Below are 22,515 nucleotides of genomic sequence, written 5' to 3'. Positions count from 1 at the left end.
GGATAAGAAACTTTTAGATAGAAATACAGTGAAGAGGAGAAAGACAGAAACACAGGATAGCTTCGGGAACATCTGGGCCAGTACCCAATGGCCCCTTCTGCCTCTTCAAAAGGGCTTTTTATAACTATGCCAAAATGTGGGGCAAAAGACCTCCTCCATGCTAGATCAAAGCACACTGTACAGCCAAGTGTAGCCCCTTCCAAACACCTGGTAACCATGCTCGTGGTCAAAATCATCCCCTTATGCAGCCTTGCTGGGTAAAGCAAACTCAGATTCTTGGACACTGAGTAAGTTCTCACTAGGAAACTCTGTGGGTCTCTATAGCCCACCACTTGTTTTTTTGTGAATAAAGTTTTATCGTAACATTTAGAAACATTTACATGTGGTCTCGGATGGCTCTCAAAGCACATTGTCAGAATTCAGCAGCTATGACAGAAGCAGATATTGCCACCTGGACTATCACAGAGGCAGCCTCTGTGAAGACTCTAAATCACAACCCCATAACAGATTTTTCTTGGCTTCCTTCCCAGGAAAACAGCATTGTAACTGAAATTATGGTTTTGGCTTGTGAAGAAGGGCTGTTTGTTTATTGAGTTTGTTGGGTGCATATTTGTAAAGTTGGAACTATTTACAAAGCCAGCCAATGACATTGGTCATAAATCCTTTAAAGTTAAATCTAGACAAAAAGAAAAATCGTCCTGGCACCAACATGGTAGTGGCCTTTAGTACATTTTTTTTTTTCTACAAAGAACTGAACACTGTCTCTAATGGGCAAGGATGTGACCATGTAGCTGTGGCATAAGAGGGGCCAAAGACAAATGTTCATAAAGTGGGTACCTGTAGCTAGAGTTTTCCTGCCTTGCCCACAGTCTGGACAAATCTCTGTCACCCGCCAGTCCCACAGCCGCTCAGACCCAACCAAGTAAACACAGACACTTATATTGCTTTCAAACCGTATGGCCGTGGCAGGCTTCTTGCTAACTGTTCCTTTATCTTAAATTAACCATTTCCTTTTATCTTAAATTAACCATTTCCATAAATCTATTCCTTAAAGTAATCCATTTCTACAAATCTATACCTCGCCACGTGGCTGGTGGCTTATCAGCGTCTTCACATGCTGCTGGTCATGGCAGCAGCTGCAGTGTCTCTGGTCCTTATATCCAAATTTTAAAGTCAAGATATCTTTAATATATACATATTGGTTTAACTCAACATCTTTTACGATCAAATGTTTTTCTGCAGTTAAAAATCCCAAAGACAATATAATCCAAACTCTCTGTGTGATATCCATCTTTACATGGCTTATTTTTTATATTACTTTTACTTTCTCTTTAAAGACTTTATTTTTTAAACTTTCTATTTCTTTATATAACTGTCTATGTTCCTTTTCCTCTCTCTTCCAAGCCTATGCACATTTTTACACACATTGTAAAGCATTTAAAGTCTTGTTCCATCTGACTCTGTCTTATTGCAAACTTATTGCTTTAAACTGTAGCCTTCTAAGTCCGAAACAGCTCTGTGGCTGCTGGCTCCGCCCCCTTCAGCTTCCCAACATGGCGGTGGTACGTTTTCCACCAGCTCTGGGAGCCATCAAGTCTCAGAAATAGTGGGTCTACACTTTTATCCAAGCAGCGTGTAGCCCAGAAACCTCTTTTTTTATTTTGTACTAGCAAAGGCTAAATCCGCCACGCAGCTTAATGTTCCATTTGCAGAGGCCTCATTCCCGCCATACTGCAGGTCAAGCACACATGCCAGGAACCCGCCAGTAACTCAAACCGGCGGCTGCTGCTCATTTGAGAGAGAGAATTAGGAACTGTGGGGCGTTTACCAACGTCACCGTTCCTGGAGAACTTACTGACGTCACCGCTCCGTGTGTTGAGTTCTGAATCCTCTTTACCACCACGCGAGGATTCTTCTCAGATCACACTTTATTGGAGCGCCTCTTGGTTAAGGGACTTTGTCTTTAGTATTTTTTTTTTTTTCATAACACCGGCCTTTATCCCTGTTCATTTGTCCTTTTTCTTTAGTCCCTCCTTTTTTTTTTTCCTTCCCTTTTTTTCTTTAGCCCTTTTTTTCTTTAGCCCCACGTTCGGGCGCCATTTGTTGCTAGAGTTTTCCGCCTTGCCCACTGTCAGGACAAATCTTTGTCACCCGCCAGTCCCACAGCCGCTCAGACCCAACCAAGTAAACACAGAGACTTATTTTGCTTACAAACTGCATGGCCGTGGCAGGCCTCTTGCCAACTGTCCTTATCTTGCTAACTGTGCTTTTATCTTAAATTGATCCATTTCCATACATCTATACCTTGCCATGTGGCTGGTGGCTTACTGGCGTCTTCACATGCTGCTGGTCATGGCGACGGCGGCTGCAGCATCTCTGGTCATGGCAGCGGCTGCAGCCTCTCTGGTCATTGCGGCGGCTGCAGCGTCTCCTTCTGCCTTTCTGTCCTTTTATTTCTCCTCTCTTTTAGTCCCGCCTATCTTTCCTGCCTAGCCACGGCCGATCAGGTTTTATTTATTAACCAATCAGAGCAACTTGACATACAGACCATCCCCCAGCACAGCCAAGTGCAGACCATCTCAAACACCTGCACTCAGGCCTATGGTCCTAATCATCCTCTATACGGACCTGCTGGGTAACGCCACAAAGAACCCAAGAAGGGCTCCCACAGGACATACAGAACATCCCACAGCAGGTACCAATAAAACTTTATCCATCAAAACAATTAGGGGGCCACATTTGGCAGCAGGCCATGCCTTGCAGACTCCTGATCCTTTTGGACTAGAGCAAAATATAAACCCAAGCCACACTAACAATACAAAGCTATTCTTTGTCATAAGGTATCTATGGTGAAGAAATCTTCTGGGTCAAAATTTGGTCAGAAAAGTGACACACTTCTTTATGAGACCACAAAGCTGTCCCTGCAATAGTGGCAGCTTACCTAAAAATGACTTGGCAACTGCATGTAGGGCCTGGGATGGCCAGGGCATGAACCAGTCGATACCAGTGTTATTCACGAGACCTTGAAGAGAGAGGCAAAAGAGAATCACTGTGCAACCCAGAGTTATTCCAGGACACATGCATGGTCTTCAGTATCCACCAGAGTGGTGGCTCAGTTGGGCACATCCAAGTGTGATTATGTCTCAGTATCTTGTCACTGTGACACTGAGAAGAAGGGCACCCTCCCCACACCATGCACCCTGCAGCTGGGGAGCCTATGCCCACCCTCATGCTGGGAAGACACCAGCCATGCCTACTGGGGATTGAGAGGGACCAGGAAGTGTGCCTACAGTTCAGGGACAACCTTCAACTCAAGCGCTCCATCCTGTATGGATGTAGCTGATGGATGTGGCAGGTCCCCAGAGCACACGATATGCTGCAGCAGTGGTGAAGGATTTCTAGCCTTGGCTCAAAGGTACCTGGGGGCCGGGCGGTGGTGGCGCACGCCTTTAATCCCAGCACTCGGGAGGCAGAGCCAGGCGGATCTCTGTGAGTTCGAGGCCAGCCTGGGCTACCAAGTGAGCTCCAGGAAAGGCGCAAAGCTACACAGAGAAACCCTGTCTCAAAAAACCAAAAAAAAAAAGGTACCTGGGAAATTCCTGCACCGGGTCCTCAGGGTGTCTCCCACTGGCGACATGCCCAGGACAATGTGTAGGTTGTTGGCACTCTTTTTCACGAAATACTGCCACACAGACTCCTTGGCTGGGCCCATGCCGAACTTCAAGGCTTCCTGCTGAATCTGACTGAGGATGCCGTCCTTTTCCTCTTCAGGGAAGAGCGCAGGGACAATCCCTGGAGGACAAGGATGTGGAGGGAGCCGGCTTTCAGGTCACTGAGTTCTGACCTCCCTGGGTGCAAAAGGAGGTGACGGAGCAAGGCATGATGGGAAGAGCAGCAGGTGCCAGCAGAAGACCAGGGCTAGGGTCCAGGCTCAACACACACCCACTAGCCTAAGATCAAAGTGGTCTCTGAGGATTATGCTGGGCACCAAAGGTCATGTACATGTGCCTCTCACAGCAGGGATTCTCGCCATGGGGATTTACCTCCTAGGAAACATTTGACAATATCTAATGACAATTTGCATGGTCATAACTTGAGGGGAGTGAGCTGCTTAGTTTTAAATGCCAGCTTGCCACAATGTCAAATTACCTGGGAAGAGAGTCTCAATTGCGTAATTGTCTTTATCAGGTTAGTCTGTTAATTAATGTTAGGATGACTCAGCCCATCATGGGCAACACCATTCCCTAGACAGAGGGTCCTTGACTCTTCAGGTAGGAGAGAGCTGGAAGCAGGCAGCGTGGGTACATTTGTTTCTCCCTGCCATTGGCTTTGGATGTGATGTGACCTCAAGCTCCTACAGCTGTGACTTTCCCTAATAAAAGGCGCTTTAACGTGGAATCATAACCCAAATGAGCCTCCCCTCCCCTAAGGCACTCAGGGCATTTGTCACAGCAACAGAGATGAAATTAGAGCAGGGGTGGTCCAGCGTCCAGGGGGACCAGTCAGTTACACAATGTCAAATCCTGCACGGCCCAGGACAGTCCCACAGGCCCCCAGTGCCACCAAGGCTTCGGGCAAGGACTGTATGTGGCCAGGGTCTGGGTGACTGTGGGTGACTGTGAGCGTCCGTGCCTTCAGATGGTGAGACACTTGAGTCAAGGGGTTCCCGTTGGGGCCAAACCTGCTCGCCCTCGAAAGGCACTACCTCTTCCCTCGACTCTGAGGCAGACCCCACAGGTGGCCAGAAGGGCATCCAGAAAGCACTCAGACTGTGTCCAGGCAGCGAGAATAGAGTCCCGTCTTTAAATGGCCCACAAGGCCTTGCTTCCCAATGTCCCTCTACTCCTTTTGGTTTTTGTTTTTGTTTTTAAATCGGGATCTCATGTAGCCCAGGCTAGCCTTGAACCTGTTAGGTAGCTGAGGATGACCTTGGACTTCTGACCCTCCTCTGTAGGGAGCAGGAAGTCCTGGGTCAATGTGTATTGTTTGATATGGCCATGGCCATGCCAAGGACCAAGGCCTCAGCCCCACGGGGGTGGCAAGGCCTTCCTCTGGTCTGAGTACGGATGTTGACAGTGGGCAGAACAAGTCAACAATAGTTCTCTCCACACGGATGTTTACAGCCCGGAGACTGCTCCCCTGAGGAGACTAGTAGCTAAGCCTGCCTCCTTGACCCAGCTGTACACCCTGATCCCGCCTCCATGTTTATCTGTATTAACAACCCTGCCTCCATGTTCAGCAAGACACTCCGAGCTTCCGGGGTGCCGTGGCTTCTCCATCAGGGAAAGCCCAGACCACCCGATTCCAGATTCTTTCTGTGTGTCAGTCCTTTCTCCATTCCCTTATCACCCCTAGTCCAGGGTCTGGGCCACAAGCTGTACACAAATCAGCACTCCTGCCTCAGGCTCCTGGGTGCTGGGAATACACACATGCACTGCTATGCCCAGTATGGGTGTGTGTTTACCCCTGGTAGTGGGGATTGATCCCAAGGCCTCACACATGCTGGTCAAGCACTCTACCACAGAGCTACACCCCCCGCCACTCCTGAATCCTGTCCACGAGATAACCATACGCCTGCTTACCTTGATGTCTCTTCCCTTCAGCACGGGGGACTCCCTGCATATAACATTTTTCTAGCAGCCCCTCTACCCAATGTGGGAGCATGAATGATGGCCCCTCAAAGACACCGGACCCCACCTACAAGCATGTTTCCTTATGCTCCCTGCCAATTGGGACAACGCTTTGCGGCTGGGACTGGGTGGAGGACCCAGGCAGGCTGGTGTTGTCCCAGGAAAGGGTGAAGAGCAGAGGTCGGGTCATCGGAAGAGAAGCGGAGGGTAGGGTGGTGTGAGCCAAGGAGCCCTGGGCCAGGGCAGCCTCTGAAAGCCGGAAAGGATGAGTTTGTACATCTTGGACCTGTTTGCGAGTTGGTGTCACCTCTGGGAACCCTGCGGACCCACCAGGATGCTGGAGTGAACTCGCCTTTGGGCAGGTCAGTGAGGGACCACAGGAAAGAGACACACCAGCTTCCCGGTGCTGTGTCGTGAGGCTCCTTCCCTTACATCACTATTGCTGTTGCAATCTGTGTGTCTTTTTGTGTGCTTTGGTGCCCACCCCTCCCCTGCACATCTCTGAGCTTCAAGGACAACAGAGGTCATGAGCATCGTATTCCTTGCAAAACCCAAGGTGTGCCGTGGCCACTGTGGGATAAGCTCACGGCGTCTCACAGAGCTGAGACACACATGGCTTCAAGCTCAGGGACCATCCTCATCACAAGGAGGAGGAAAGTAACCTACACATCTCCAGGAGAAGAGGCGCGCTCAGTGATGCCCCAGCCTCAACTGCAGGGTCTTGTGTGACCACAAAGACTGCCAGGTCTGTCTCAGACTGCAGGGGGTTGGGGGGTGGGGTTAGGGCTGGACATTCCTGCCAGTGGGTGGGCAGTACCTGAGGTCAGCATGTTGTTGATGAGTTCCAGGAAGCCCTCCTCGGCCACGTGCGCGTCCGTAAATAGGAAGATCATCATCTTGTTCTCCAGCCCCAGCTTCATGTACAGGTTCTTCAGATCATCCCGGAAGTTATTCTCCGAGTAGCCTCGGCTCAACAGGATCTCAAACACCTGGGGAAACAGGTAGGCAGCGCCCGCTGAGGCAGGGGGAAGGCGCTGAGCGCATCAGGAGAGCATGCGGGTCTGCATGCTCCACAACATTACCATCACCTGAGGGGCACAAGCATGGGAGCCGGATGATTGACAAGTGTCCTGCGTGAGCTGCACGCATGTGTCAAGGTGTGAGTATAAAAGGTGCTTGCTCCTATGAGGAGCGTGTGTCTGGAGAAAGGAAGGCAAGGGACTTGGCCACCCAGGTGTCACTGGAGGGAGAGAAGGGTACCTGCAATAGCAAAGGCTGGTGATGTCACGCAGATCGGCGACTAGACCAAAAGCACCGTGTGCACACTTCAAGGGATAAACTGTACCATCTTGATTCATAGCTCTATAAAGCAGTTTTATCTTTTCTAAAAGGTTTATATTGATTTCTGTTTATGCGCTTGGGCTTGTAATTGAACCACAGGAGGGCACTGGAGAGACCACAGGAGGGCGCTGGATCCCCTGGAGCTGGAGTCCCAGCAAGTTATAAGCTGCAGGTGTGACAGCCAGCAATGCCACCCGCGGCTCCTCCCAGGTTTGGCCAAGCCCCCTCTGTGTTCCCACAGTTCCCAATTCACAGGTGTGGGCTGGGTCTGACTTTTGAGGTTGAGTTCTCAAGCCGTGGACGGGACAAAAACAGAAGGTCATACTCCCAACTCTTTATAAACAGGTTCCCCCTCACCTCGTAGCCTGCGGTGAAGGCCGCCAGCCTGGCCAAGGACTGCTTCCCGGAGCCACCCACGCCCACCAGCAGGGCATGGCCCCGGTCCATTCGAATGATGCGGTGTACGCGGGTCAGATGCTCCAGCGCGTCGTCAAACAGGACCAGGTTCATCTTGGTGTTGATTTCGTTGTACTCCTCGAGGATTTCCTGAGTGGGAAGGATCCGTAAGCCCCACCGCATGTGAGGGGGTAGGCTCTCTCCTTCGCCTCACTCAGGAGGCAGAGGCAGGCGGATCTCTGTGAGTTCGAGGCCAGCCTGGTCTCCAGAGTGAGTTCCAGGACAGGCACCAAAACTACACAGAGATATCCTGTCTAAAAAAAGGAAAGATGAAGGATGGAGAGAGCTGTCTTTGTCCTCAGCATCCATGGCTGAGGAAGCAATCTGAACATTAGGACCTGTGGGGCTGAAGACCAAATTTCCTGATCTCAAGATTGCAGTCGGCTGGGCGTGGGGCAGGAGAGCTGGCTCAGCAGGGAGATGTTGCTCTTTCCAGGACCCAAGTACAGTCCCTAGCGCTCAATCAGATGGCTCACAAATGCCTGTAACTCCAGTTCTAGGGAGACTGATGCCTTCTTTTGGCCTGTGTGGGCACCTATACTTACATGCCGAGCATGCATGCATGTGTGCACTTTCATACACACACACACACACATTCACACACATACTACATACATAACTAAAAATAAAGTAAATCTCTGGTCTGCTGAGTGTCAGCCTGCTTGTGTGAGCCACAGCCCATTACAGACAAAAGAGGCTGCTAGGGCCACAGAACACACCCCAAACGCTGGGTGTGCATGGACAGAGCTGGAGGTTGGCGGTCCGCACCTCAAACAGTGCCTTGGCGGCCTCGTAATCCTGGATGTCTTCATAAATCCGTGGTTCATCCTCATGCAGAGCCGTCCGGAAGTCCCCAAACAGGATGGGGTCCCTCATCACCATCTCGAAGTCATCGTTAAAATGCTCCCTCACCAGGGTCCCAATGTGATCTTGCACCTTGAAATGACAGCCGGTGAAGGCCCCAGACATGTCCACAGTTGCATACATTTGGCAGGCAAAGAGAATTCACTATGATCAGTGGGGATAATTTACCTAGACCTTACCTAGTGGTGCCTGTCCTTCTGCAGTGAGCATCCAGTATAAGCGATACACTGGTTTCTTTTCTTCCTTCCTTCCTTCCTTCCTTCCTTCCTTCCTTCCTTCCTTCCTTTCTTTCTTTTCTTTCCTCCCTCCCTCCCTCCCTCCCCCCCCCTCTCTCTCTCTCTTTGGTTTTTCGAGACAGAGTTTCCCTGTGTAGCTTTGCGCCTTTCCTAGAACTCACTTGGTAGCCCAGGCTGGCCTCAAACTCACAGAGATCTGCCTGACTCTGCCTCCCGAATGCTGGGATTAAAGGTGTGCGCCACCACCACCCGGCTTCTCTCTTTCTTTTTTAACTGTTTTTTTTTGTTTGTTTGTTTGTTTTGTTTTGTTTTGTTTTGTTTTGTTTGAGACAGGGTTTCTCTGTGTAGCTTTGGCGCCTGTCCTGGAACTCACTCGGTAGGCCAGGCTGGCCTCGAACTCACAGAGATTCACCTGACTCTGTCTCCCAAGGGCTGGGCTACATTGGTTTCTCTTGGTTTTGTTTTTTTCTAAACTTTCCTTTTTCATTTTAATTACATTTACTTATTTATTTGTGCCAAGAGGACACACGTAGAGGGCAGATGACTTCTGGGAGTCAGTTCTCTCCTCCCGCCATGTGGGCCCCAGGGATGGAACTCAGCTTATCAGGCTTGGCCGCAAGTGCCCGCTGACCCATCTTGCTGGCCTCACTGGCGTGTGTTGCACTCGGACTCTATGTGGGGTTTCCCACCCACTAAGGTGCATGGTGCGCATGCTCACCAGCTGCTTGTCTACTTCGTTGATGAGCCGGTCATGGAAAACCCGCAGGCACTCGTTTCTCCACACCCTTACCATCTGAGGCACCGTCTGAAACCTGCATGAAGGGAGGGCAACATTGTTGGTCACCAGGTCCCCTGGGGGGGAAGGGGCTCCAGTGGATCGGGGAGTACAAGAGCCCTGAGAGCCTCTCTGTCCCTTTCTAGCCGGAAGCTGGCAAGTTAAATACAGGGATCACAAAGTCATCACCCCATGGCTTACCCTATTATAAGGAAGAAATGGAATCATCCTGTGAGTCGTGTAGACAGCCCAAAGCCCGTGTGAACTTAGAATCAGCCTCAGGGCTCCTTTTCCTGGTCCTGCTTCCAGAACTTTCTCTAGTTCCCGGTGAAGAGCCATTACCCCATCCAAAAGACTAGGAACAGGGAAGACCGCCACTCTAAACCATCCACAGCACTCCGAGGCAGGTTAAAGCCCTTGTCAAGAGCCCTCTACTGTTCTTCAGTGTGGCCAGCTCCCGGGGAAGAGCCACATAGTGGGCCCCTCCCTGCAGATCCACAGAGACCAGAGCAGCCAAGGAATGATGGGAGTCTGGTGGCCCTGAGAATCTCCCAGTACAGAGCCCTAACGTTTCCGAGCTGTGTCTGGTGACCCCTGGGGACGCACCAGCTGCAAACGCTGTAGCCAAATGAGCCGCAGGCTCCATGCAGCTCCAGCCGCAGACACCTGTACACACCCCAACTTCGGGGGCAAAGGAGCATCACCATAAAGGTTTATCTGTTTTCTCAATCAACATAATCAAAGACACCGTGTGATTCACTGACACATTTTTCTGACCTATCCGATTCATTGAAAAGTCCCAACCAAAGCCCTTGTGCCTTTCGGGCAGTGGTTCTCAACCTTCCTAACGCTGCGTTCCTATAACACAGTCCTCGTGTTGTGCTGACCCCCAACCATAAAGTGATTTTCGCTGCGACTTCATAGCTGTCACCTTGCTACTGTTATGAATCATAACGTAAACATCTGTGTTTTCCACGGTCTTAGGCGACCCCTGTGAAAGTTTGAGAACTGCCACTTTGGGGCATATTTTAGTAAAAACAAACGAGCCCCCAAACTCACCGATCTGGATTCGTGAGGACAAGACCGTTGAAAACTCTGGAGAGGTCTCGAAGGTTGAAGATGTAATGGAACTTCGAAGGGGTGGGAGGTAGATCTTGAACAATGTTTTTGTAAAGATTTAATGTGCAGAATGTCAGCTTCCTGCTTATGCCCCCGATGCTCTCATTAAAGTTCTTTAAAAAAAAAAATGAAAAGACCACCATGTCTATCGGTAGAAGAATGGATAAGCAAAATGTGGTTATTTTGTTTTGTTTTTGTTTTTCAAGACAGGGTTTCTCTGTAGCTTTGGAGCCTGTTCTAGACCAGGCTGGCCTCGAACTCACAGAGATCCGCCTGGCTCTGCCTCCCAAGTGCTGGGATTAAAGGCATGCGTCACCACCGCCTGGCAAAATGTGGTATTTTCATGGTAGAATAGTATTTGATCAGGAAAAGGAACAGAACACTGACACGTGGGTGAATCTTGAAAACCTGGAGCTAAGTAAGAGAAACCAGACACCAGAGGCCACATGGCTTCCAGGGATTGGGAGGCAGGGAGGGCAATCTGTAATGGGTGTAGGTTTCCTTTGGTTAAAAAAAAAATGTTCTATTTACACAGTGAGAATAGTTAGCCAAGACTGAATGGACCAAATGCCTCTAAATTGCATGTGTTAAAATGGTTAAAATAATGCATTTTACATTATGTGAAGTTTGCATTTTTACCTACGTATGCATGTGTGCGCACTTGCACGCATGTGCAGCTCGCCACTAAACCCACTCTGACAGTGGCATATGACATCCTCTGCAGTTAAACAGCTTCAGACGAGGCTCACAGTTCCTCCTGCTCCTCACACCACACCCTCCCCTCCTGGCCTTGGAGTGCACAGACCCCACTCTAAGGTAAACAGCCCTGGCCCCTGCTCCCACCCAGCATGTTGACCTCCAGTTCAGACTTGTGGGGAAGGCCCGGTTACCGAGGTGTGGCCCCTCAGGATGGAGTAGTAGATCAAGCGAAGAGACTCCTCTGATGGGAAAGGGACGTTGAAGACGCTGAACAGCGAGAGGAACCTGGGGTCCACCTCATTGCGGCCCCCTCCGGCCTTGCCCATGGCAGCGATGAAGCCCAGGTCACGGATACTCTTACAGTTGAGTTCTTTCCCACGGTCATATAAGTAACCCTTTTCCAGCAGCAGCTTCAGCAAGGCGATGGGCTGCTGGGTGCCGTACTCGTCCACCTGGGAGATTATCAAAAAGTAGAGCTAGTGAGTTCGAAGCCAGCCTGGGCTACTGGGCTATGGAATGAGTTCTAGGAAAGGCTCCAAAGCTACACAGAGAGACCCTGTCTCAAAAAACTAAAAGAAAAAAGAAAAACAAAGCAGAGCTAGGTAAGACTGTGTCAACCTTGAATGCTCACCTCTCCTGTTTCCCCCTGAGCATTCTGGGTTGGCCTCACAGGGCTTCTCAAGTCTGTAACTGTCTATTCACACCTGAAATCTGTCTCCTTCACTATGCTGCGCATCCCATGAAGGCAGCAACTGCAGAGGCTTACACACCTCACAGCACCAGTTTCCTGGGAGTAGTTCAGCAAATGGAATGGAATGGAATGGATGGATGGATGGATGGATGGATGGATGGATGGATGGATGGATGGAAGGAAGGATAGATGGGTGGGTGGGTGGATAGGTAAGTAGATAGATGGATGGTTAAGTGGATGAATAGATAGATGAGTAGGTAGATGGATTGGTAGTTGGGTAGATTAATGGGTGAGTGGGTGGGTAAATAGATGAGTAGGTAGGTAGTAGATGGATGGATGGAAGGATGGATGGGTGGGTGAATGGATAAGTGGATAGATAGATGGATGGGTAGGTGGGTGGGTGGATAGATGGATGGATGGATGGATGGATAAGTAGATTCTGTAGATGGGTGGGTGAGTGGATGGATGGAGAGGTGGATGGGTGGATGGATAATGGGTGGATGGATAATGGATGGATGGGATTCTACAGATTCCTTAACTACAGATGGAAAAATAACAGATGCAGGTCTGTGGATAAATAAAACAGTAGGTAACAGTTTAGTAGATAGATGGATGGAAAATGTATAGATGGTCAGATATATTGCAAATGGACAGATAATTAAAAACTCTTGCTGCAAGCCCGGCGGCGGTGGCGCACGCCTTTAATCCCAGCACTGGGGAGGCAGAGGCAGTCAGATCTTTGTGAGTTCGAGGCCAGCCTGGTCTACAGAGCAAGATCCAGACAGGTACCAAAACTACATGGAGAAACCCTGTCTAGAAAAACCAAAAACAAAACAATAACAACAACAAAAACTACTTGCTGCTCTTCCAGAGGATCAGAGTGCTGTTCCCAGCTCTCATGCCAGGCAGCTTAACAACAACATGTAACTCCAGCTCCAGGGGATCTGACGCCGTCTTCTGGTCTCTGGGTACATGTGACATATATACACACAGGTACACACCCATAAAAATAATAAAATTTAAAACTAGTCTTAAATAACAAAAATCTTAAAAAGCCATGAACTTACACATGCCCACCTAGTCCACCTCTGTAAGCTCTGCTCACCTTTGGCATGTTCATGTCATCCATGAACACCAGCAGGCGCTTCCCCATGGGTGGTCCATATGTGTCCTTCGTCCGCTTCTCCACATTTGCTTCTAGATTTCTCTGGATGTCCAAGGATGTGGTGCGTGAGGAGAAGCTGACCATCAGCACAATCTGTAACAGAGCAGAGGGTAGTAAAACAGCTGGCTTCTAAACTAACCTTCTAGAACGATGCAGGTCCGTGTGTCATCATTTTTTTTATAATTTATTTTTATTTTATGTGCATTGGTATTTTGTCTGCATGTATATGAGTGAGGGTGTCTTATGTGTGAGGGTGTCAGATCTTGGAGTTACAGGCAGTTGTGAGCTGCCATGTGGGTGCTGGGGATTGAACCTGGGTCCTCTGGAAGAGCAGCCAGTGCTCGTTAACCACTGAGCCGTCTCTCCAGCCCCGATTCACCATTTTTAAGAGCTAAAGACAGAGTTGGGTGTGATGGCACACTCAAGAGGCAGAGGCAGGAGGACCTCTGTGAGTTCAAGGCCAGGCCAGCCAGGGTTACACAGTGAGACCCTGTCTTAACAACACTCTCCCAGCCTGGTCTCCAAAGCGAGTTCCAGGAAAGGCGCAAAGCTACACAGAGAAACCCTGTCTCGAAAAACCAAAAAAAAAAAAAAAAAAAAAAAAACAACACTCTCTTTCCTTCTGTTCGATTCCACGTTGAGACTCATGAGCCTTGGGACAAAGCAGGCTGTGGAATGCTGCCCCCAAGGCCACACTGTCTTGAAATCAGAGAGTTGATGATTCCCCACAGGAGACCCTCCCAAGGTTGGACCCACTAACACCCCCTCATCGGAGGGTGCAGGGCTGGAAGGACTCTGAACCCTCCCTAAGATACACAACCAGTTAACTATCACCTACATGTCGCCCTGCTTCTGAGAGTGACTCCAATCATACTCATCTGGTTCACCGAGCCGGACTTGGGGAGAATTGTTTCTCAGCCCTTTCTATCTGGGTGATTAGAAATAAACTCCCAGGAAAGGTCACATGGTGATATGTGGTAGGGAAGGTATCATTCTACCACGGTGGCCTCTAAAAAGGCCACTGTCTGACCTTGAAGAGTCTGGAAAGATGACTTCAATGATACCTGCTGTACCACTCTCGATGGCAGAGGAGTTTTAAACATAAAATTGCTTTCAAGGCAACTGCCCATTAATAGGGAGGCCAAAGAAAGCTTATACAGCCAGAGGCTTCTTCCTGGGCCTCATAGCTGGAGGGAAGATGTTCTCCTGCGCTCTCCTGCATGTGGACAAGGTGCTCCTCACTCTCTCTCCCTGCAACCCCCTTAGAGGAACTCAGTGCACACACAGGCACGTACATGCTCACACATGCATGCGTGCTCACGCAAACACACACACACACACATGCATGCGTGCTCACGCACACACACACACACACACACACACACACACACACATACACACACACACACACTCATACTCAGCCATATACCAGCCACAGCTGGACTGCTGTGCCATACAGCTCGGTAGCCCCTACCCAGAGCCGGGGTTCAGTGAGTGAGGGGTTTAACAACTTCTCAGTTGGTGCCAAAGTTGTTGGTCTATGGACCAGTGTGCATCCAGGGCCAAGGACTGGCTGACTGGGCTCTGTCCTCTGCTGTTGACAGAGAGTACTCGACTACCTGCCAGTCCATCTGTTCACCTGTCTGGACCTGGTCCTGGCCTGCTGTATCCTGACCCAGTTCAGCTTTTTTTTTTAACCTGGCAGCTAAAAAGAAATCTCAGCTTTGCACTCAAACCTGACCCCAGCATCTCCCTTCTGGCTCTGATCGGGTTTGTGATCATTGATACGGATTCCCAGCACATTTCTGAGACCCTTGAGCTCTGTTGTGGCCTCTGCTTGTATCCACTCTGTAATCCATATATAAACACATAGGTAAAGAGTATATCTATGGCGTGCTGTGAGAGCTAATATCAGTCACTAAAATAGGAATAAAGAACTTGCCTTCTTCACCTTGCCCAGGCTACCAAGCTATTATGATAATAGCTGCTATTGAAACTGCTATACCTAGGCTGGGTGGTGGTGCTACACCTTTAATTCCAGCACTCGGGAGGCAGAGCCAGGCTGATCTCTGTGAGTTCGAGGCCAGCCTGGTCTACAGATCGAGTTCCAGGACAGCCGAGGTGACACAGAGAAACCCTCTCTCGGGAAGAAAAAAAAGAAAGAAAGAAAGAAAGAAAGAAAGAAAGAAAGAAAGAAAGAAAGAAAGAAAGAAAGAAAGAAAGAAAGAAAGAAAGAAAGAAAGAAAGAAAGAAAGAAACTGCTAAACCTGGTGAGCTTCTTATTATTTAGTAGCTTCTGACATTGTCATAAGAAACACACGTTTGTCTGCCTTGTCTGGTACAGTGAACTCCTGACGCCATGTCACAAGGAACACAGTGGCTTCTGTCATGTGGATTTCCGCCATGAAGGACGCCAGTTGCCCTTGGGTCACTGCGGGGGATGGAATATGCCGCACATCCCATGCGTTGGACATCATCCCTCGTTTCATGTGAGTGAGCCTCGGAGGCTCCCAGGACCGCTGGGGGCCACGGGATGGAGGGGCTCTCTATCGCCTCTCAAGCCATCTGCAGAGTAAGACTCAAGGGTTCTAAGGAAGTGGTGGCTTTTTTTTGTTTTATGAACGTGAACTTCTTCTCACCATGTGCCGCCTCGCCACCCACCATGCCACCATGTGCCACGAAGGCCCTCACCTCTCGGGTGGCAGCACCATGCTCTTGGACGTTCCTTAAGTCAATGTCGACTCCTCGGCACTTACCAGGTCTCAGGCCTTTTGCTATAGCAACGGTCTCAGACAAGCACCATCAAGCCTTCCTAGGAGAGGTCCGCACTGAGGATCCGGGGCCTCCAGCCTCACGCAATGCCACCTTGGAAGATGGCCATCCAGCCCCGGTCAGGCCTTCAGGTGAACAGAGCCTTCACCAACCTTAACTACAGTTCTGTGCGAGACCCTGAACTGGAGTCACCCAAGAGTGACTAAAGTCTAAGCCACATCAGAGTCCTGACCCACGGGAGCTGAGAGGTCATAAGGGCTTGTCCCACTGAGCCACCAGGCTGGGCTAACTTGTTACCCGGCAACTGTCAACCAATACAAGCGAACACTCACATTGGTCTCCTCATTCATATTTTTCAGGAAGTTCTGGGTAGTGGCTGTCTTAGACGTGCCCGATTCACCCACAAAAAGGACAGGGTGCTTGATTTTAACCATCTGCTCCAGGATCCAGGTGGTGCGGGTCGTATCCACTGTGTGAACTGAAAGATGAAAGAATAAGGTTTGTCCCAGGAACTCTGAGCCCTTGGCCACCTGGTGCTCACACCGAGTCCCATGCATCCAGTAGGAGGCAGCAAACACCGAGCTCTGGGATTAGAGGTGGCTCAGTGGGTAAGAGCCTCGCTCTAGAAGCATGGGGACCAGCGTTCAAATCTCCAGTGCCTCCATTAAAAGTTGCGTGTGGCTGTGGGTGCCTTTAACACCAGGGAGGTGGAGACAGGAAGAACCTGAGAGCTTGCTGGCCAGTCAGGATAACCAGAACAGGCCCAGGAAGACACCTGACAGCCTGCTCATGCTTCCACAAGTGTGCCCAGGTGCATAGTCCTGTAACACACACACACACACACACACACACACACACACACACACGCACAGGCTTTTTGTTTTTTTTTTGTTTTTTTTTTTTTTCCGAGACAGGGTTTCTCTGTATAACAGCCCTGGCTGTCCTCATGCTGTAGCCCAGGCTGGCCTCGAACTCAAAGATCTTCCTACCTCTGCCTCCTGAGTGCTGGGATTAAAGGCGAGTGCTGCCGCCGCCGCCACCACCACCACCTGGTATTTTTGCTTTGCTTTGTTTTTAAGCCAAGCTCTGGCTGCAAAGGTGAATATGGATAAAGCCTAGTCTCTGTTTCCCAGACATTCCATGGCTTTTTGGAGGCACGACATCCGCCCAATCAAAGTGTGTAACTGAGTCCGGCACATTTCCTTGGCAAAGTGGTTGTGGTAATGGCAGCCAACTTCAACCACCCAGCTCCCTGAACTCCATCTGATTTGCGCTCAGAATGAAAACCCCTCTTCTCCCCGACTCACACCTCAGGCACCTGTAGGCCCAATTTCCTGAAAACCTCTGCGAAAGGCAGCATCACCACAGTCAGGTCCAGCCCACCCACTCTCCATGGGACCATTTCAATGGGAAGGGTGGGGGGCGCGGTTTCCTGAGAAAATGCAGATGTCTTGCTCCAGAAGCAACATGCCCCAGACCAGACAGGCTTACTGTGGAATCATACAGGACGGATCAAGGCTCTGTCAAGGTCCACGCCCATTGTGACCTGCTGCTGGGGCTTCCCTCCTACCCTCCCCATGCCCACCTCTGTGGCTGGAATGCCCCAGGAGACATAAAGGAAAACGGAGAACAGGCTATCGTGGGCATCGGCTTACAGGGAAAAGCCCAGGTCACAGCCACACAGAGGTGCTCAGAGGTGTGGGACAAAATGGGACCCCAAGGGGCCGATGGTGCCACCCTCTAGTCATTCCCAGCCAGTTCCTGGATGGCACTCAGTTGCCAACGAGGCCATGGTCTTCTTTGCATGCCCACTTATACCAGCTCACGCCCACTTACACCCTTTCACACCGGCTCACACCAGGAGGACCGGGGCTGGAGCTGACATACCCAGAATGTCGATGAATTTCTTCTCGTGGCTGTGAACATACTCAGGAACTAGCTTGCTCCATGGGATCCAGTAGTTCCGCTTGGGATCGAAATGGAAGTCGTACAGGGTGGGAAGATGCCCTGCCGGGGGACAAGGGTCCATGTGGCTTTTGTCATAGACATGGGGGACAGGATAGAGTCTAGTGCATCTGGAATGAGCTGCCTGTCCACCTCAGAGCTACATTCAGTCTCGCTTGCTACCCCTTCACGGGAGAGGTAGTCAGTGAGTACTCAGAATTGATGCTGTCCTCTCCTGGGTCAGAATCTGGGACTTTTGAACCAGTGCCACCTTTCTGCAGCTAACCGCCAGTCCTTCCTCGGGGACACAACCATGTGACACAAAGCCATGACCCCACTCTTGTTGGTGGCCCAGGCAAGGGTGGTGGAGGCAAATAAACAGACAACTTTGATGCAGATGCTGAACTCTAAGACTAGAGAAGTACAGGTAAGACCCATGACCCCATGACCCATGACCCCATGACCCCATGACCAATAGGGCATCTGGCAAAGACAGGGCGGGGAAGAAAAGAAGAAGCATGGTGTCAAAGATAGCTCCAGAGCTGAAGCCCCGCCCACCATCTGCACCCCCACCCCCACCTCCCCCAGCCCCCCTTACACCCCCCCACCCCCCATCCCCGCTCCCTAGACCATTTCCTGGCTAGAATCCCCATTCACATGTGTGCCACGCCCACCCGTCTCTCAGACAGGCCACTTCTCCAAGCAGAAGGCCATCTGGGGGCCCCACCTGTTTCTAACTAAAGGCGCACACATTCAGGCAAAAATCCTTTATAGGATGCCTTCCTGTGACTCATCGGCCTGTCTATGAGACGGATGGGGGAGCCCAGAGGAAAAATGGGGAACCCCGGAGTGTGTCGAGTGTGGCGAGCTCGGCCAGAGCTAGTACATAAGGGTCCACGATGGAGTCGGAGGCACAGCCCCCTCCAGCCGCAGTGGCTAAGGGTGTTGGGCCCGCTGGGGTGGGCGACGCACTGGAAGCCCTGAGCATGGCAGTGGCCTCGCCACACAGGCAGGGACAAGGAAAAGCAAGGTCCCCTCCTCCTCCTCCGCAAATCTGCACCGAAGGATCGGGTCATGACTCCTACCCGGCAGTTCTCCAGGGCGGGCCCAGCGCCCTTCCGTGTCCACGGTGGGCATTGACGAGAGGTGTTTGATGCACTCGTCAAATTTGACTCTTCCCTCCTCCAGCAGGGAGGAGCCCAGGGAGCAGTAGAGTGCCTCCAGGAAGTAGCACTCTAGCAGGTCAGGGTCCTCGATTTCCCCTTCTAGGAGCGAGTCCATCATCTTGGTTAACTGGATCACCTGGTCACAGAAAGCCTGGCTCAGTCCATCCTTCTGACCTCCACGATGCTGTCCTGTCCTGAGTCCTTTGCGTCCTGCATCCCGCAGGGATGGCATCAACACCCGCCATCTTGGCTTGGACACACGGAGCCTGGCCCCTTAGCTTGCGTCGGGGTCACAGGAAGGTGCCCTGACAGTCACCCGTCCGCCACCTCTGCCCCCTTTTATAGGCCCCTCCCCCACCTCCCGGGTCCCTCTCCCCGGGAAGCGGAAGGGTTCTCACCATGTTCAGGTCCGTCTGAGGAACAACCATCTTAAGCTTCTCCCCTTGTCTCCCGTCCACGATCCCCTCTATGATCATGTCGATGAGCAAGGGCACGTATTTCTCAAAGAGGTCATTTAAATGCTTTTGCTCCATCTGTGAAGGAGAGATCCAAATCCTTTTCAAGGGTCCTTCCAACCGGAGGCTCATCAGAGGTTTGTCTTGTCCCAAGAAGGGCAGGAAATAGCTATGGCGATGACTTCAGCAGGGTCAGTAGTAGACAGATTCGGGTTTTTTATTATTATTATTATTTTTAAGTATACGAATGCTCTATCTGCATGTATGCCTGCATGCAGATTCTACTATAGATGATTGTAAAGCACCATGTGGTCGCTGGGAATTGAACCCAGGTCCTCTGGAAGAGCAGCCAGTGCTCCTAACCGCTGAGCCATCTCTCCAGCCCCAGATTTGTTCTTTATGCTACACCCATTTCCCTTCGCTGCCCCAACATACCCACACCTGTGAGTGACGGGCGATAACAGGTCCCATCTGACAGAAAAGAAGCTGACGGTCTTACAGTTCAGGCATCACAGTCAACCACCATTCAGCAGAGTTTAAAGTAATGTAATGGGTGTGCGGCCGGAGAGGAGGCTCAGTGGTTAAGACGGCATACTAAGGCCGGAGTCGTGGGTCAGCAGTTAAGAGCACTGGCTGCTCTTACAGAGAGGACCTGAGTTCAATTCTCTACACCCACATGGTGGTTCACAACAGGCTATGATTCCAGTTCCAGGGGATCTGAGACCCTCTTCTGACCTTCCTGGGCATCAACCATACACATAATGCACACACACACACACACACACACACACACACACACACACACACACACAGAGGAAAAACACTAATGCACATAAGAAAATAAAATAAATACTTTTTAAAAGTTTAAGATGGTGTACTGTTGCCAGGCAGTGATGGTGCATGCTTTTAATCCCAACACTTGGGAGGCAGAGGCAGGTGGGTCTCTGTAAGTTTGAGACCAGCCTGGTCTACAAAGTGAGTTCCAGGGCAGCCAGAGCTACACAGAGAAACCCTGTCTCAAAAAAAAAAACCAAACAAACAAACAAAAAAAAAAAAGATTACCACTCTTGTAGAGGATCCAAGTACAGTTCCCAGGACCCACAGTGGGCAGCTCACCACTGCCTGTAACTTTAGCTCCAGGGGGTCCAATGCCCTTTTCTGGCCCCTGTGGACATTCCACTCATATGCATGAAAATGTGGTGTGTGTGTGTGTGTGTGTGTGTGTGTGTGTGTGTGTGTGTGTGTGTGTGTGTGTACTTAATTAAAAGTAAAGAAAATCTTAGTTGGGCTGTGGTGGTGCACGCCTTTAATCCCAGCACTCAGGAGGCAGAGCCAGGCAGAAAATAAAATTAAAAAGTTAAGTGCTCAAAGTACTCTCTCAATATGGTGCCATTGCCCATCAAGGGACTCATGGGTCCTTAAGAGTCCCACGAGGGAAACTCTCCCCATATGACATTGCTTCTGATGACCCTGGCCTTCTCTTCTCTGGGATAATACTGGTTTCCAATTCACACCAGTCTTCTAGAGAAGACATCCAGACCACCTGTGAAAATGAGGTCGCAGGGTTCTGGGTGTGATCTGAAGCCACAAATGCACACATGACCACCGCATACATCACCTTTCAATGAACCCGACTGTCAAGCTGCGACACTCTGGGCAGTCCAGCGGTCAGCTGAGCCCATCAGATCTCAAGCATGGGGCACCTGGTTCGTCGGCACACGGCACTCGGCCAGCTGAGCAGAAGCACAGAGCAGGGGCATCCTCTCTCCCCGTAACCGGGCCCCATCTGAACCAGGTTTGCACACTGAAACCCAGAATCCACCTGGGGTAACCTCCGCTGCCTGCAGCCATGTCCTCTCGCGCGTGCATTGCCTCTGACTGTGTTCCCACCCCAGGAGCAAACTTGAGTAGGTACAAAAGAAGCTCACGCATGCCACTGGGAGTGTTTCCCATCTGCCTCTTTGCAGAAACCAGTTGGTCATCAGCACCCATCGCACCAGGGCCACACGGCCCAAAGACTCATTAGGCTGTGTGCTCAAGGACACACACACCAGGTCAAGGTGCTGCTCTGTCCTGCAAGCATCCCTCGTCCAACATTCCCGACGATGCTCGAGCTGTTTAAGGACAATGCTCACCTTGTTTTGTATTTGCTGCTGTAACCATTTTTTCCAATATGGTTGGTATTTCAAGTTCTTAGGGTCCACGTAGACCATCCCGCATCGAGACACAGTGGCAGGAGAGGCATACTGCAGGTCTCCCACCTGGAAAGCAAGCGAATCCTTCAGCTCCTGGCTGCTAGCTCCTGGGCTACACAGGCCAGGACCTTCCCTGTGCAAACAAGGGCACAAAGCCCATGCCAGACAGTCAGCACAGCTGTTGAGGTTTCTTTTTTGGTTTTGGTTTTTCGAGACAGGGTTTCTCTGTGTAGTTTTGGAGGCTGTCTTGGATCTCGCTCTGTAGACCAGGCTGGCCTCGAACTCACAGAGATCCATCTGGTTCTGCCTCCCGTGTGCTGGGATCAAAGGCATGCACCACCACCGCCCAGCTGAACTGTTGAGGTTTTAAACTGAACATGGAGGTCACAATGAGATCGCCCACGCCTGATGTGACATCTCCCCATTAAATAAAAAAGTTGTAGACTACCTGATAAAACGTAGAAAAGTTAGAAACATGGACGCAAGCTATTCAGATCCCAGAACCTAGAAACAAGTACCGTGGGTTTCTTTTTCTAAAGACTTATTATTTTATTTAGTGTGGGTGTGGATGAGCCTGAGTGTGCCTGTGCACGAGGTGTGTGGGGGTCTCCACAGAGGCCAAAAGAGGGCATCAGATCCCTTGAAAATGGAGTTACAGAGAGCTGCAAGCTGTCATGTAGGAGCTGGGAAGCAAACAGGGTCCTCTGCAAGGACAGCCAGTGTTCCTAACCACCGAGCCACCTCTCCAGACCCCTTGTTTTTGTTTTGTTTTGTTTCAATTTTTTTAAGGCAGGGTCTCATGTAGCCCAGGCTAGCCTGTAACTAAGGATAGCCTTGAACTCCTGGTCCTCATGCCTCCGCTTCCTGAGTGTTCGACTGACAGGTGTGTGCCAGCACATCTGGTTTGGAGATGAACCCCGGGCGGGCCTCAAGCATGCTAGGTGAGCTCTCTACCAACTGACCTACAGCCCCACCCCCCACCCCAGACATCGCTTTAGGGAGTTTTT

The 22,515-nt window shown here is 50.6% G+C and overlaps 1 protein-coding gene across 4 annotated transcripts in view; it reads right to left on the bottom strand.

Moving 5' to 3' along the window:
* The window catches only part of Dnah10 (dynein axonemal heavy chain 10), a 129,232-nt gene that overhangs the window by 34,651 nt on the left and 72,066 nt on the right, over positions 1-22,515 (bottom strand). For all 4 annotated transcript variants that reach the window (XR_013047554.1, XM_076560204.1, XM_076560206.1 and 1 more), the window contains exons 41-54: positions 21,449-21,574; positions 19,257-19,391; positions 18,778-18,994; positions 17,636-17,755; positions 16,081-16,226; positions 12,917-13,069; positions 11,312-11,572; positions 10,362-10,534; positions 9,246-9,339; positions 8,196-8,363; positions 7,329-7,517; positions 6,448-6,619; positions 3,589-3,792; positions 2,942-3,022 (exon numbers count right to left, since the gene is read on the bottom strand). Coding sequence is in view for 3 of the 4 variants with exons in the window: in XM_076560204.1 (XP_076416319.1) it covers positions 2,942-3,022; positions 3,589-3,792; positions 6,448-6,619; positions 7,329-7,517; positions 8,196-8,363; positions 9,246-9,339; positions 10,362-10,534; positions 11,312-11,572; positions 12,917-13,069; positions 16,081-16,226; positions 17,636-17,755; positions 18,778-18,994; positions 19,257-19,391; positions 21,449-21,574 (2,239 nt within the window). In the remaining variant the exon portion in view is untranslated. The remainder of the gene's footprint in view (positions 1-2,941; positions 3,023-3,588; positions 3,793-6,447; positions 6,620-7,328; positions 7,518-8,195; positions 8,364-9,245; positions 9,340-10,361; positions 10,535-11,311; positions 11,573-12,916; positions 13,070-16,080; positions 16,227-17,635; positions 17,756-18,777; positions 18,995-19,256; positions 19,392-21,448; positions 21,575-22,515) is intronic.

The sequence above is a fragment of the Peromyscus maniculatus genome, chromosome 23, assembly GCF_049852395.1.
Source record: "Peromyscus maniculatus bairdii isolate BWxNUB_F1_BW_parent chromosome 23, HU_Pman_BW_mat_3.1, whole genome shotgun sequence".
NCBI classification, from domain to species: Eukaryota; Metazoa; Chordata; class Mammalia; order Rodentia; family Cricetidae; genus Peromyscus; species Peromyscus maniculatus.
The sequence above is the reverse complement of the archived record's forward strand: the minus strand, read 5'-3'. Positions and strand labels throughout refer to the sequence as shown.